The 16,628-nt window shown below is 43.9% G+C and overlaps 1 protein-coding gene across 1 annotated transcript in view; it reads left to right on the forward strand.

The window, feature by feature from the left end:
• LOC138952520 (xanthine dehydrogenase/oxidase-like) overlaps nt 1–16,628 on the forward strand; it is a 91,506-nt gene that overhangs the window by 34,019 nt on the left and 40,859 nt on the right. Inside the window, exons 23-26 of the mRNA XM_070324207.1 lie at nt 185–271; nt 559–750; nt 2,439–2,584; nt 3,902–3,983. Coding sequence (XP_070180308.1) covers nt 185–271; nt 559–750; nt 2,439–2,584; nt 3,902–3,983 — 507 coding nt within the window. The remainder of the gene's footprint in view (nt 1–184; nt 272–558; nt 751–2,438; nt 2,585–3,901; nt 3,984–16,628) is intronic.

The raw sequence follows: 16,628 nt of genomic DNA on the forward strand, positions 1-16,628 counted from the left end.
TTGTGTTTGTTTGTTTGGTTGTTTGGTTGTTTGTTGTTCGCAATGAAACTGCAAGTTAACATCTCTTTAGTTTACGATAAATAGCATCATTATTTTTGCCCTGGAACTCTGTTTTCTATTGTTTCCCATATACTTGCACATTTTGAATACAATTAAAGACTCTTTGTATTATGGTTATGTGCAGATCGGGTTCAGTTCCGCGGGGAAAATTCTGGCCTACGACGTTAAATACTACCTCAACGCTGGTTGTGCTCTGGACATGTCCTATCAGGTCGGTTTTGCAAGTTTTACAATGGGTTTTGATTTCTGTTTATTTGTATACAATACAACACAATACAATACAATACAATACAATACAATACAATTCAATACAATACAATACAATACAATACAATACAATTCAATTCAGTTCAGTTCAGTTCAATTCAATTCAATTCAATTCAATTCAATTCAATTCAATTCAATACCCCCCCCCTCCCCCAAACAAAACAAAACAAAAAAAAATCATTAAGATTTAAGATTTGTAAACGAAACTCGTTGTGTATGTGACGGACACAGGTGTCGGAGAAGTCGCTGATTAACTCTGACCAGAGTTACAACATCCCCAACGTGAGGGCAGAGGCTCAACTGTGTAAGACCAACATCCCCTCCAATACCGCCTTCAGGGGATTCGGTGCTCCTCAGGCCAACGCCATCATGGAAACCGCTCTCACCCAAGTTGCCTGCCATCTCAACATGGCGCCCGACAAGGTTAGTCACTGTGTTTTCGTTGGTGGTGGTGGTTGTTGTCGTGGTGGTGGTTTTAACAAGGGAGGTCTCTTCGTGATAGCGCCACTGTGGAGACCGTTTAAACAAGTTGCTAGCCTTATCAGCATAGCTCCCGACAAGGCCGGTCATTGGCGATGGTGGTCAAGGGCGGATCCACGATTTTAAGGAAAGGGGGGCACACCCAAACTTTTTTGTACAAACTTGAAGGCGCTAAGCGCCTGAATTGAGGGCGCTCTAATTGAGGGCGCTAAGCGCCCGAACATGCTAGGGGGGACCGGGGGTATGCCCCCCCGGAATTTGTTTTTTTCAAGGAAGCAAAATGCTGCAATCTAGGGCCACCTGAGTCAGAAACTGTCATTTAATCATCTGGCCAAATTTCCATTTTTAAGCCTCTTTTTTTTCGATTTTCCTCTCTCTCTCTCTCTCTTTCTCTTTTTTTTCCCTGAAGGGGGTGCCCGGGCCCCCTTCGCCACCCCCCCCCCCCCCTAAATCCGCCACTGGTGGTGTAGGTGGAGTTGTTGAAGGGGTTGGTAGTGGTTGTGGTTTGTACTGGGCAGGGGGAAAGTCGGGGCGGGGTGGGGGGGGGATCCTCAAGCCAAGGTCATCTGTGAGGCCTTTGCCCCTTTGTTGGTCAGTGACCTTGCAACACCACTCCGCCAAACTAAGTTATTCGTTTGTGATGGCTGTTCAGACGGCTGCTTATGTGGGGTTTCTCATTATCTTCTTCTTTTCGATCGCCGATCACACTTGGAGTCCAGATCTTGAGATATAATTAGTGGTCCTCTGCAGCGCAGCCACTGGCCCGTACAGCTTGTTGTGCAGGGACTCCGGCAATGGCCAGATTTCCTCTCTCAGCACCTGGTGGTTCCTGCAGTCTCGTAGGATGTGGGCCGTGTCCTGCTCTGCTTCTCCACAAGAACACATGGGGGAGGGCACAACATGCAGCTTCCCGTGGAGATGCTGGTTAAGTCTGTTGTGTCCCGTTCTCAGGCGGAAGATGACCACCTGCTGTGGTCTGGATAGCAGGTAGGTGGTAGCTGTCCTGTGGCTGGGGCGTCCTGTGCAGAGACTTAATGATGGTCTTCATCTCTGTCAGGCTCACAGGGTTGTTCTCTTGCTCATCTTCTGCACCCAGCTTTGCCATCCTGTCCGCCTCTTTGTTTCCTTGTACACCACAGTGGGAGGGGATCCATTGCAGTAGTGTCCTCAGGCTCTTGATGTTGTGTAGAGCGTGTTCCAGCTGAGGCAGTTTGCTACTGGTCATTGCTTGGAGTACTGGGTTTCTCATTATCATTATGATGTTCCCAAATACCTCATTATGGTGCGCCTATATTTGTACTGAAATGGAAACAATCCAAATTTAGTGTACGAACGATATGAGCATGTAAGTTGTGTCATAGAAGGCTAATATTAAGGTCTTCAAGGTCCTATACTTGATAGAATCATAACTAAGCGAGGCTGGCGCAGCGCTAATGACAAGATCTGATATGGAAAGGAAAAAAGTGCTCTTGATATAGAGGAACAGTAAGAGAGATGTATGCGGAACCATTTGAGAGAATATGAAGAATTTGAAATGAGCAAGCGACTTTCATCCTAATTTCATGCTAATTGTAAGCCTTGTTTCTAAACTAGTTCTGTTTATGACACAGATGTTGTTTTTTTGTGTACAGCTTCGAGAGATGAACTTGTACAAAGAGGGGGACGTGACATTCTTCAAGATGGTGCTTACGCAATGCAACTTACGCCGTTGCTGGGATGACGTCAAAGCTCAGAGCAAGTTTGAGCAGCGTCGCAAAGAGGTCGACTTGTTTAACAGGTAATTGGTGTGTATGAGAGAGTGTGTGTGTGTGTGTGTGTGTGTGTGTGTGTGTGTGTGTGTGTGTGTGTGTGTGTGTGTGTGTGTGTGTGTGTGTGTGTGTGTGTGTGCGTGCGTGCTTATGTGTGTGTGCGAGCGCGTGTGTGCGTGCGGGCGTGCGTGTGGCCTTGCGTTTTTGCGTGCGTAGGGGAAGGGCCCCTAATATGGACCACCTTTTGTTTATTGCTGATAACTAGCTTGTTTTCGTGCAAAGAAGTTTCATTTTGTGTTTGGTAGTCCTTCTTTCTTAGGTTAACCGTTAGGCCTAATTAGAGTAAAATAGCTTTGATACACATTCAGCAAAAATTAAATACAGACAAAATCACAAAGGGTCCATATTAGGAGCAGTGAAGCGGTCTTCACGAATCACTGTAAAAAGCCCCCTATATTTCAAAATAACATGATATAACTTAGTGTACAAGTCAGCCTAATTAAAATATGCTCTAGATTTATCTGTTTCGGGTTGATGAGAGCATTATTTGAAGCACACCAGGAAACTAAAGAAGCTTATCAAAAACAGAGTGAAAATAAGTGAAAGTATCAACTTCCAAGAAAAGAAGACTTTTCGTTGCATTTTTTTTAAATCTCGAGGGCTGGTTATAGGTTATTACCAGCAAGCTTCTTAATGAATTAATGAAAATAGCCTTTAGCTTTTATTTTCTTCGATTTGTTGAAGGTGGTCCATATTAGGGGACTCGCACATACTTTGAGATTTTGCTATTATTTTTTGTTTGCAGTAGAAACTCGGGGTCAACACTGCTAAAATGTAACAAATACGGTATTAGCTGTCATATATAGCCATTTCTGTTTGATAAAAGCTTTGGCTGTAGACAGAAACGAGTCCGTTTTAGGCGGCAAATTTAGAGTGAACGCTGCCAAAAGTGAAAAAAGAGAAAAAGCCTAACGGTTTTGAGATTTGTGTTTCTGCAACTGTTTTGACATGTGCAAGTTATCCAAAGAGGGTGAATACAGCGAATAAAACTTTTTTGAGCGCTCTAGCGCCGTTAGTTGGTGGTGGTCCATATTAGGAGCCGGTCCATATTAGGAGCCCTTCCCATACATGCAAGCGTGTGTGCATGTGTCTAAGATGACAAGTAAAACCACACATAGGCATGAGACAGGGAATTTGTCAATGAGAAATGATGCTGTTTTTCGTAGGGAAGGATCTAAATCGACCAAACGTTTCCTACCCCTTATGACTGCATGGTCATCACAAATGTTCACAAATAATAGGCTATTGTATAGTTCACCAAGTTCTTCATTTACTTTTTTCTCCAGTGAAAACCGTTGGCGAAAAAGAGGAATAGCAGTCACACCAACCAAATTCGGAACGGGCTTTTTTGACAAGTTTTTGAACCAGGTAAGAATGACTTCTATAACGCCGATTTCTATTCGCCTTTCTTGTTTTCTCACGCATGCACTGTCAGTGTTGCATTTGAAAATATGGGCTGGAAAATCAGCGTTTGGCTCATTTGTGTAGGCAATGGCAGGTGGGTAGGTAGGTAAGTAAGATATAGGGGGACACCCCGAAGCGTCCCGGTACCAAAGCGTCCCGGTACCAAAGCGTCCCGGTACCGAAGCGTCCCGGTACCAAAGCGTCCCGGTACCGAAGCGTCCCGGTACCAAAGCGTCCCGGTACCGAAGCGTCCCACTATAACGTGTCACAGGACTTAGACTTTTTTTTTTATTTAAACCTTGACCAAGGGCGGATCAATTCACTTTGGAGGGGGGGTTACAACATGACTGCGAAGATACAAGTTGACGGCGCCAAAGGCGCCTAAGCCTCTAGGGAGGTCCTGGGGGCATGCCCCCCCCGGAATTTGTTTTTATCCAAAGAAGCAAAATAGAGCTATCTGGTGCATCCTGAGCCAATAAATTACCTCTTTTTTGGGGGGGTGGGGGGGGTTACGTAACCCGTGTAACCCCCCCCCCCCCCAGATCCGCCCTTGTTGACCTTGATTTGACCTTGACTTGACTAACCATATTTAATTTTTTTTAATTTAATCTTGACCTTGATTTGACCTTGACTTTACTGATTTTTTTAATTTTGCACAGACCTTGATTTGCTTTCGGTAAAAAAAAATCACTTTTTGTCCAACTTTTCCCCATCTGTACTCACAACACACCAATTTGGAAATACTGTACCCGTGTGGACAAGTTCGGGGGAAAAGTCCGTAGGCTTCCGTTCTGTTATCACACACGCTTTCTGGCTTCACTAAGCCTGAGCGTCGAAAAAAAAGTCTTTTCAGTTCTACCTCCGACTTTTAAATTGTATCATTTGGGTTAATTTGGGTTTGTTTGGGTTCATTTGGGGGGGACACCCCGAAGCGTCCCGGTACCAAAGCGTCCCGGTACCGAAGCGTCCCGGTACCAAAGCGTCCCGGTACCGAAGCGTCCCAGTACCAAAGCGTCCCGGTACCGAAGCGTCCCACTATAACGCGTCACAGGACTTAGACTTTTTTTTTTTTTAACCTTGACCAAGAGCGGATCAATTCACTTTGGAGGGGGGGGGTTACAAAATGACTGCGAAGATGCAAGTTGACGGCGCCGAAGGCGCCTAAGCCTCTAGGGGGGTCCGGGGGCATGCCCCCCCCCCCGGAAAATATTTTTATCCAAAGAAGCAAAATACAGCTATCTGGTGCATCCTGAGCCAATAAATTACCTCTTTTTGGGGGGGTGGGGGGGGGGGTTACGTAACCCGTGTAACCCCCCACCAGATCCGCCCTTGTTGACCTTGATTTGACCTTGACTTGACTAACCATATTTATTTTTGTTAATTTAATCTTGACCTTGATTTGACCTTGACTTCACTGATTTTTTTAATTTTGCACAGACCTTGATTTGCTTTCGGTAAAAAAAAATCACATTTTGTCCAACTTTTCCCCAACTTTACTTTAGATCTGTACTCACAACACACCAATTTGGAAATACTGTACCCGTGTGGACAAGTTCGGGGGAAAAGTCCGTAGGCTTCCGTTCACAAGAGGGATATGTCTGTTATCACACACGCTTTCTGGCTTCACTAAGCGTGAGCGTCGGAAAAAGTCTTTTCAGTTCTGCCTCCGACTTTTAAATTGTATCATTTGGGTTAATTTGGGTTTGTTTGGGTTCATTTGGGTAATAAAGAACGCTCGCGCTGGACCCGAGTAGCCTACTCTTCAGACTGGCTCGCTCCCCCAGTATGAAAGTTTTTGTCTTGTGCACGTTTAAAACCAAGTGATTGCTCTGTGTGAATTACAGGCATTCCCTTTGCTATATAATACATTGGCATGCGAGCCGAGGATGTGCGTGGTGACTGGTACCGGGACGCTTCGGCACCGGGACGCTTCGGTACCGGGACGCTTCGTGCCCTAATGCGCGGGAGCGTCCCGAAGCGTCCCGGTACCAAAGCGTCCCGGTACCCCTGTGACGCGTTATAGTGGGACGCTTCGGTACCGGGACGCTTCGGCACCGGGACGCTTCGGTACCGGGACGCTTCGGCACCGGGACGCTTCGGTACCGGGACGCTTCGGTACCGGGACGCTTCGGCACCGGGACGCTTCGGTACCGGGACGCTTCGTGATGTACCCCATTTGGGTAATAAAGAACGCTCGCGCTGGACCCGAGTACTCTTCAGACTGGCTCGCTCCCCCAGTATGAAAGTTTTTGTCTTGTGCACGTTTAAGACCAAGTGATTGCTCTGTGTGAATTACAGGCATTCCCTTTGCTATATAATACATTGGCATGCGAGCCGAGGATGTGCGTGGTGACTGGTACCGGGACGCTTCGGCACCGGGACGCTTCGGTACCGGGACGCTTCGTGCCCTACTGCGCGGGAGCGTCCCGAAGCGTCCCGGTACCAAAGCGTCCCGGTACCCCTGTGACGCGTTATAGTGGGACGCTTCGGCACCGGGACGCTTCGGTACCGGGACGTTTCGGTACCGGGATGCTTCGGTACCGGGACGCTTCGTGATGTACCCCACTATAGTCCTGTAAGACTACCCTCGTGGACATTCTGGTTGCCTTCTCCCTGGGGAAAGCGAACTACCATATGATACAGTACGGCGTTACACTTTTTTCCCCTGTGTGCACGTGTTCATTTTTTCCAAGCCGTCAGTAATTTACCAGACCATCAGTCATAGTATGCTAACTTAGATGCGCCTTCACACAATTGAAATATACCCACCTGCGCCGAACTTGCGAGTTGATAAGATCAGCAGGCCACAGATTATGAGGGACACAACCGTCGAACGCTGAAGAAGGAGAAGACGAAGAAATGTACCATGTACCTTCCTTGTCATTGTACCCATTGTGTCGGCCATCACTACATCTGTCCACACGTTTATATGGGGAAGAGCGTCCCCCAACTTGAACGCATACCAATAATTAAATCACATATTCTTACTCCAACTCACATAAATAGCATTAACTTCAGTTTGATGCGTAAGACATTGAATTACTAACCCTGGAAACAGGGGGAGGTAACTCCCAAAACAAAACAAAACCTTGACAACAAGGTCCTGGTAGTTACCTCCCCTCACCGGCCGCCCGCGCATGTGTAACCGTCTCGCACTCAGACAAGGCGGTGTGATGATAGTCCGACTTCGCTTTTTATTCACCATAAGGCATAAAGAATCACATGGAAAAAACCCTGAAACACATGTAAATAAAATAATGTAAACGTGGTATTCCAGTACAATAAAGTTCTAAGATTATAAATTAATAAATAATCAAATAGTTTACCTCATTTGATTCACATTAACATTAAAACAAATTACAGCTCTCACAAGTAAATGAAGTATGACATATACATCAAATATTCCATTTAGTTCAGCAACATTGCTTCACTGAGACATCGATACAAAACGGCATACACGTAAATATTATATGTATACAATGCAACCAATTTACAACATCAACATGTGAATCTGACATGCTGAGAATAATTTAACATGAACTCCATTCTTAAATAAAGAATGTCACACCGCAATAATAAATATCGCATACCTCAAAAATACTGTAGTTGTAGTTATGAGGGTTTCTCACTCCTCAGTCTGGCCAGGGTATAACCTACAAGCATTACATCAATTATTACTATGTGCACATCATATATGTAGACAATGAAAATAAATATCAAACTCAGGTATTACAAGCCAACTCTTTGTTTCCAATAATAAAAATACATCATGTGCCTTCTTTCAGTAGCAATTGAGACTGACATTTCCCTAGACACATTATTCAAATAGAAAGTAACTTATGAACAACATGAACGCCATCAAAAATAAAGAAGCTGGCTCCAAACTAGTTTATGTTCACATTCCTTCTCTTCAACTAAATTCCAAAGCATTCAAACTGAACTAACTAAACTGGCATACAGTTATAATAAAACAATTTCATTCAACAGTCCTGTCATTCAATTCATTTAAGTCAATCTATTTACTAAAATAAAGCATTCATACTAGCATGATCTCACTTACCAAAACAGCAAAGGGGATCTTGTACAGACAGGTTCAGGTGGTAACAATGCAATGACACTGACAGGTGTCAGCATACCAAAAAATGCAGTGAGCTTAGTTCACTCAAAAAAAGTAGTCTTCCAAGCCAACATTGGCAACTAAACTGCCAATGAGAGTACAGTTTGCATAAGCCAATGAAAACTTGCCATACAAACAATAGGCACTTCAATGAAGCATATTTTAACAAATAATAAGCAGGCAACTGATTCCTGCACAGGCATATGAAAAGATTATTCTTTTAAAGGACACAAACAAATGAAGTTATAAGTCAAAATATACTGCCTGCCACACATGCGCGGCACATATCGCCGGTATACTCATTCCCTTCTTCAACACCGTTGTGTTCAGACGTGTTTGTACTTGCTAGGCTTTTCAGCCTTTGGTCTCCTGTGAGGAGGACCTTTTGACCCTGGTACATCTTGCTAAGCTGTTGGTGAGATCTTTCTTGTTTACAACGTTTGTTTATTGTAACTGTTCACTGGTGAAAATGTCTCTCTCCGTTTTCACGGAGTTCGTTTTGGTTTTCACTATGGCGGGAGAGAGCAGTTGCTCACTCAGACATGTTTTGTCTTTCCCGCCGAGCAGTTATTTTGTTGTTCAAGCTTAAAGGCATATGTACTCGATGACTATACACGCTAATTGCTTTACCAACAGCTGGAGACATGCTAAATTAAGTTCCCTGCAAAATATTGTGGTCTAGGACCCCTTCAATGTTGAGATATGTTCATTTTCATTTTGATCTGGATCGTCCTATTTATAGATTTGGCAACACATGTAACGTTGATGCAAGGGAGCTAACACCGCGGCTTTGTTGACATCCTCACTTTTTCAGAGGCTAGAACAAGCTGTAATGCATGTGTTATGGTCCGCGCATGGTGACATATCGTCATTATATGGTCTTATGGTGCGTTTGACATCGATTATGGGCAAACTACACTTTGTAAACACAGGAGCGCGTACATATGCCTTTAAGTCTAGTGACTTATCTGTAACGTTTTTATATTTAGTCAAGTTTTGACTAAATATTTTAACATCGAGGGGGAATCGAAACGAGGGTCGTGGTGTATGTGTGTGTGTGTGTGTGTGCGTGCGTGCGTGCGTGCGTGCGTGTAGAGCGATTCAGACCAAACTACTGGGCCGATCTTTATGAAATTTTACATGAGAGTTCCTGGGATTGATATCCCCGAACGTTTTTCTCCTTTTTTCGATAAATGTCTTTGATGACGTCATATCCGGCTTTTCGTGAAAGTTGAGGCGGCACTGTCACGCTCTCATTTTTCAACCAAATTGGTTGAAATTTTGGTCAAGTAATCTTCGACGAAGCCCGGACTTCGGTATTGCATTTCAGCGTGATGGCTTAAAAATTAATTAATGACTTTGGTCATTAAAAATCTGAAAATTGTAAAAAAAAATAAAAAATTATAAAACGATCCAAATTTACGTTTATCTTATTCTCCATTATTTTCTGATTCCAAAAACATATAAATATGTTATATTTGAATTAAAAACAAGCTCTGAAAATTAAAAATATAAAAATTATTATCAAAATTAAATTTTCCAAATCAATTTAAAAACACTTTCATCTTATTCCTTGTCGGTTCCTGATTCCAAAAACATATAGATATGATATGTTTGGATTAAAAACACGCTCAGAAAGTTAAAACGAAGAGAGGTATAGAAAAGCGTGCTATCCTTCTCAGCGCAACTACTAAACCGCTCTTCTTGTCAATTTCACTACCTGAACGGTGGACTGACGATGCTATGAGTATACGGTCTTGCTGAAAAATTGCATTGCGTTCAGTTTCATTCTGTGAGTTCGACAGCTACTTGACTAAATATTGTATTTTCGCCTTACGCGACTTGTTCTTGTTCCCAGACCCGGAGGTCTGGGTTATGCGGAGGCATTTGGCTGTGCGAATGGTGACATTCCGGAACTAATTTTCGGCAAACTTAGTTGTTTGCAGCAATGTATTTCAATTTTTTTGTCATTCTTTCTTGAAACTGTTACAGCATGATGCAAAATTACACTATAATAGGTTATATAATACAACAAAAAAAACTATCTCAGATCTCCCACGTTAAAAATATACAAAGAACGGTACAGCGACAATCGCAAACCAACTAGCTTCCGGTGATTGAATGTGTAAGGGAAGTAACTCGCTTCAACGCCATGCGATAGGGCACACAACGGTTTTTTCCCTTCGTTCATTTGTTTTGAATAATTATTGGTATTTTGTCAATGTGGGTAGCATGGAAATGTAAGCATTTGAATGTAAGTCTTAGGTACCATTGTACCCAGGAAGAGAGACGAGAGATAGGAGTAGGTTGCTTTTGTGGTCTTTGAGTTTTGTTTTTGGAAAGACATTGTTAAAGAAAAAGAAGACAATTACAGTAATGCAATATTTATTGTGAAAACCAACGATTGTACAAAGAACATGTGAGGCAACATTGATGATGTGAAGAAAATTATGATCGAAGAGATTGCTTCGTAGTCTATCAGTGTTGTGACGAGCGTTGGCCAATGGTAACGAGTAAATATGTGTGTAGTTGTGGTGTGTGTGTGTTTGCGCGTTGGTTTGGATTATGGGTGTAATTTGTAAAACATATGTGACAGTAATAATGGAGTTCACATCAATGGAAAAATTGCGCTAATGTCCAGTGAAACGTTTACCTTTACTGTACCAATTGACACTAACGCAATTTTTCCACGTTGATTAACAACGTCAGCATGCGTACCAATCATTACTACATGTATCAAACTATATTTTACTGTTTCTCAAACCCACTGTCTTTAACATTTGTTTACAGTTTCACTTGCCAATAACTTGCTGCTGATGATATCTGAATCATGTTGCTGATGATATCTGGATCATGTTCAATTAACATTAACAATGTATAATTATGCCAATTATGTTTTTCACTAATGCACCAAAACTCCATTTTCTAGACTTCTTTTTACAATCCAAGCAGTTGCTATTTTTCTAACTCAAACATTTCTCGATCAATCCAAACTATTTTTAAGCTGTGTAACATAACACATTTTCTTTTCCATTTTTTATTTTTCTATCTCGTCATTTGTTGTTGACAAATAAATATAATTATTTCATAACTCAAACATTTCTCGGTCAATCCAAACTATTTTTAAAGCTGTGAGTGTGACATAAAACAATATACATATCGTCGTCGCCGCCATGGCAAAATTGCGCTAATGTCAAGTGAAATGTTGTTTACCTTTACTGTACCAATTGACACTAACGCAGTTTTCCCATGTTGACGACAATATTTTATTTAAAATTGATTTCAGGATTTTGTTAACATAACACATTTTCTTTCCCATTTTTAATTTTTCTATCTCGTCATTTGTTGTTGACAAATAAATATAATTATTTTCATAACTCAAACATTTCTCGATCAAACCAAACTATTTTTAAGCTGTGGGTGTGACATAAAACAATCTACATATCGTCGTCGGCATGGAAAAATTGCGCTAATGTCCAATGAAACGTTTAGTTTTACTGTACCAATTGACACTCGCGCAATTTTTCCATGTTGACGGCAATAGCTTACTTAAAATTGATTTCAGGATTTTGTTAACATAAACATTTTCTTTCCCGTTTTGAATTTTCTATTTCCTGATTTGTTGTTGACAAATAAATGTAATTACAATACTACCATCATTGCACTTGCCAATATCTTGTTACTGGTGCTATTATCACAATGGCGTTCAATTAACGGTGTTACATTTGTTTAACAATCAGTATTACATTTATTGTTTAAATGTACTTTCTTTCACATTTTGTAGATTTCTATCCCATGATTCGTTGTTGACAAATACATGTCATTCCATTAATCCTATCCATGTGTTGCATTGTTGTGCAAGATGACTGAGTGTGAGCATAATATATATACATGTAGTCCATTTCAGAACATATTTACCATAAACAAAACCCTAGCTTGCATAATATTGATCGGGAACAAAACAAGATGTTTTCCTTCAAATAACTTGCGTTATTTAACCATTTCACTATTTCACGCTAGCACTCGGACAAGTGTCACACACAAACACCCTGCCATGACTGTTTTTTGAAGAAACCACTTTGACCATTCACCAAGGACTACTTTAGTAGTAGTCCTTGCCATTCACATAAAAGTTACATGAAGGAACGTCTGGGAACCTGCTGATTTGAATCAGCAAATTTTCTTGTTATAGCTTGTGCCGCCATTTGCATTTGTTGGTAAATGGTGTTGTACTTTGTGCTCCGTCTTACGGAGTTGTACTTTTAACATGGCGACAGTACTGTAGTGTTGCCAGGCAGGCGACATTCGTTTTCCTGCTGAGCAGTTTGTTCTGTTGTTTAAACTTAAGTCTAGTGACTTACCTCTTTCAGGTTTTGGTTGAGCTTGCGCCGCCTTTGTTTTCGTGATTTATGTTAAAGCTTGTTCTCCGTTCACGGAGTTGTAGTTTCAACATGGCGGACATAAGCTGTAGCGCTGTTAGACAGGTGACCTTGTTTACCTGCTGAGCAGTTCGTTCTGTTGTGTAAGCTTAGGTCTAATGACTTATCTTTTACAGATTATTTTTGTCTTTACCTGTACCGCCTTTTGCGCTTTGGTATTGTTTTGCTTACTAGATGTCTCTGTCTTCACGGAGTTCTAGTCTTCAACATGGCGGGCATGAGTTGTGACGTGCCGGGCAGGTACTTTGTTACCTGCTGAGCAGTTCGTCTTTATTTTGCTTAAGCCGGAATGATTTTTCTGTAGAGATCTTCTTTAGCTATGCTAATTTATAACACTCTATTAAGGGGTTCCTTGCCTTTTATCTGGTCGAGATTTTTGCGACCAGGTTAGCATAGAATCGTTATGGGTCGTTCGACCCTTTTGTTGTGTTATTGCCTACTTTGCTCCTGGTCAGTAGGTCAGGGAAGGCTTGGTTGTGCCGTCTTCGCGGCGTTCCACCCGGTGTCGGCTACTCTGCTGACGCTGTCGGGGTTTTACGCAGTCAGCTGCCGTGTTCTCTGCGGATGTGGCTTTCCCTCAACCGTCGGGTTCTGCCGACGAGGTACGTACTTTGTGAAAGTTCGATGCGTTCAGCACACGAGCGTGCAGTTCGTCTCGACGGAAACCCCACCCGCGTCGCGGGGGCCGATTCGCCCGGCCCCTCGTCCATGGGTTCTACTGCTTCGGCAAAGGGGTTTCCGGCCACAGGATCTCTTTCGAGGGATCGTGGCACTTTCATTTCGTTACCATCGACTTCCGGTTCGCATCCTGCGGGGGTTCCGGTCGTAGGTGGTAACGGCAATCCGTTTCCTGCCTACGCTTCCGCTCAGGCGGTTGCGGACGGTGGGGGACTGGACGTGTCAGCTTCCGGTCAGAACACAGGTGTGTTTCCGGTCGCTTTCCCGTCCGGATTGCCCGCTACCTCGGTTCCGGTTCGCCGGTTCCGGGGTAGAATTTTGGAAAGTTCGATGCGTCTGCACACTAAGGTTGTAGTTCGTCTCGACGGAAACCCTACCTGTCTCTTTGGGGTCGATGAGCTCGGCTTCTCGTGACAGGTTCTACTGCTTCGGCAAGGGGTTTCCGGCCACAATATCACTTGCATGTGATCGTGGCACTTTCCGTTTGTTGCCATCAGCTTCCGGTTTCGTTCCTACGGGGTCTCCGGTTGTTGGTGGCAACGGCAATCTGTCTCTCACTGCCGCTTCCGCTCGTTCGGTCGGATGGTGGGGGACTGAACGTGTCAGCTTCCGGGCAGAACACTGCTGTGTTTCCGGTTGCTTTCACTCGGGATTGCCAGCTACCTTTCCTTACTGGTTCCTCATAGTGCAGCTGCATGAGGTTTCGGTACTGGGGATCATCATTTCCGGTGCGGATCAATGGTGGTTCCGGGATTGGTCAGTCTACGTCGGATGACTGTGTTGTTTCAGACGGTACAGACTTTGACGAAGATCGGGTCGACTCTTCTGAGGTCGAGTCTACCTTTCGAGTCTAGAAGAGACTTCCTCGGCCATTGGTTTTGGCCGCTGGGGTTACTTTGATTTGCGGAAGGTGTGATGGCTGCTTCTCACTTGCAGCTCCACCGCCTTCTGCATTTATCACATTGCAGGCTACCTCCGTTTCCGCTTAGTCGGTTTCGGGCTGCGGTAGCGTTCTTTCTTTACCTGTTCCGCACAGTGTGGCTGCTTGGGGTTCCGGTACGGGGGGACAATCATTTCCGGCTTCGGCCAATGATGGTTCTGGGAACAATGACTCTTTGCCAAGTAGACTTCCAATGTCAACCCTTTGGGTTTCAGGTTGTCGGTGGTATTGGTATCCTGTCTCTCACTTCTGATTTCGGAGTGAAGGACTGTACGCATTAGCATCAGCTCACACTGCCACGGTGTTGCGGGTGTTTTGCACTAGGGATTTCGGCTAATTCTGGTTCGTTTTTCGACGTTCCAGGTAATCGTAGCACTTTGTTCTTGCCTGCCCGCAACTTCTGATGTCAACCCTTTGGGGTCCAGGTTGTTGGGGGCAGTGATGCCATGTATCTTACTTCCTGTTCTGCTGCGGCTGTTTAGGATGGTAAGGTTTTGTACGTGATGGCATCTATGATTACTGCTTGCGTCGGTCCCCGCGTCTGACTTTTGGTCTCTCAGCGGAACAGACGCGTTCTGGGTTTTCGGCCATACTCAGGGTGTTTCTTGATTGGCGGCGAAATTAATTCCGGATTTTTCTTGAGGATGCTCCTTTGTTCATGCCACTCCAGGCTTCGGCCATTGTTTTTCCGCACTTTCGGTTGCTAACGTACGACCAGAATCGCGGCTTTCTCGTGCTTTCTCCATCTGCTCTTGCAGGGGCTGGAGAAGATTACTTGGTCAGGTGTACTTATTGTTTTCCGTTCACTGAGCACACCGTACATCTCCTTTTGTCAGGATCTTTCTGGTCTTTTCCTGCTGCTACTCAGGATGACTACGAATCTGATCAGCATTCTACTTACGTTAGAATCGGTTTACAGACTTTCTTTCGAGTGGCGAGAAGGTCATTCACGACGGCTGTCGGTCTTTGAGCGTTCATCTTTTTGTCCTCTCGAGGAGGTTGTTCGGACTTTCTTTTAACTTCCTCTGTTTTGACAAGAAGTGTCTGAAGTCAGTTTGGGGGCAACATGACTGCCGGTTACGGCGACCTTGTCTTACCTACGGGTAACGACAGTCCAGTTCATAGTCATAGTCATTCATTGGTGCTTTCTGCCACGACCCACAAAGTTATGAGTACTTGTCTTTGCTAGACTTGGACTCTTAACGCAGGAAGTTTTACTGCGTCATACGCTCGGTCTTGATTGGGTAGTTACTCAAGCAGGTCATGCACCAGCAGTAGCCTACTTTTGGCTAACCGTTTGGATCAAGCTGGGTTCACAGCTTGGTTCATTGGAGGGTGAGTGTTCCTGGTAGTTTGGGTACTTCAGGAACACGTATGCTCTTTCTTGAGCTTTTTCTCACCGATGAGGGCTTGATATCTTTTTCTCAGGTATCACTTCTTTATCGGGAGGAGATCGGTCACGAACTGACGTCATCTCCTAGGCCTGGCGGGCTTCACGCCCTCCCAAGGTGTAACATAGTGACATTATGTTTTAACGGTCGCTACAGGGTTTGTCCTAATCAGTTCTGTGTGGACAAACTTAGGCTCTGATCGTTCCACGTTCGGCACTACAGCAAGCTCCCACTTGATGCTTGCTTCCTTACTTGTCGATTAAATTTCATAGCTTCTTAAGCTAGTGAGAATTGAGTTAAGACTTTTGCCGCTTTCGATTAAAGCCGCATTGGTTTTGATGAGCAATCTCGGTTCATCTTTTGATGAGAGGTTGCATTCTCGCCGATCTGCAAATTGTTTCCTTTGTTTTCGGCTTTAAGTCTTTCGACTCTTTTGTGTAAGAGTCTAGTAAGGCCAGATGTTTTCCGACATTTGTCTTGCTCTATCCATTGAACAAGGGACAAGTTCTTGCCTCTGGTTCATTGCGAACATTTAGCGTTTTCCTCATGGACTATGGTGCTGTGGTTTACTCAAGCCATAATCTTTTAGTGCTTCACTCCGCGGAGGGTGTTTCACTTGTGGTCTTTTGGAACTCCTTGTTCTCTTCAAGTGGGAGACGCAAAGGTTCGTTTTGTTATTACTCGCTCGCCTCGGAGGACATATCTGGTTGTCTTCCGAACTTGCACGGCTCTCTTTTGAGTTAGAGCTGTCTTCCTGGTCTAGCTGTTTGTAAGAGATTGTTCTCTCTTTTCGTCAGTCACGATCAAGACAGCGTATCTTAAGCTTTTTCACTTAAGCCTAGGTCTCAACAGGCTTTACGTGAATGGGGTTATTTATCTAAGTTGATCTTATCTGGTGGTTTTTGACTCACATGCGAAGCAAAAGTGAGTCTATGTACTCACCCGAGTCGTCCGTCCGTCCGTCCGTCCGTCCGTCCGGACGTCCGTCCGTCCGGACGTCCGTCCGGAAAACTTTAACGTTGGATATTTCTTGGACACTATTCA

Source organism: Littorina saxatilis, linkage group LG17 (assembly GCF_037325665.1).
Source record: "Littorina saxatilis isolate snail1 linkage group LG17, US_GU_Lsax_2.0, whole genome shotgun sequence".
Classification (NCBI taxonomy): domain Eukaryota; kingdom Metazoa; phylum Mollusca; class Gastropoda; order Littorinimorpha; family Littorinidae; genus Littorina; species Littorina saxatilis.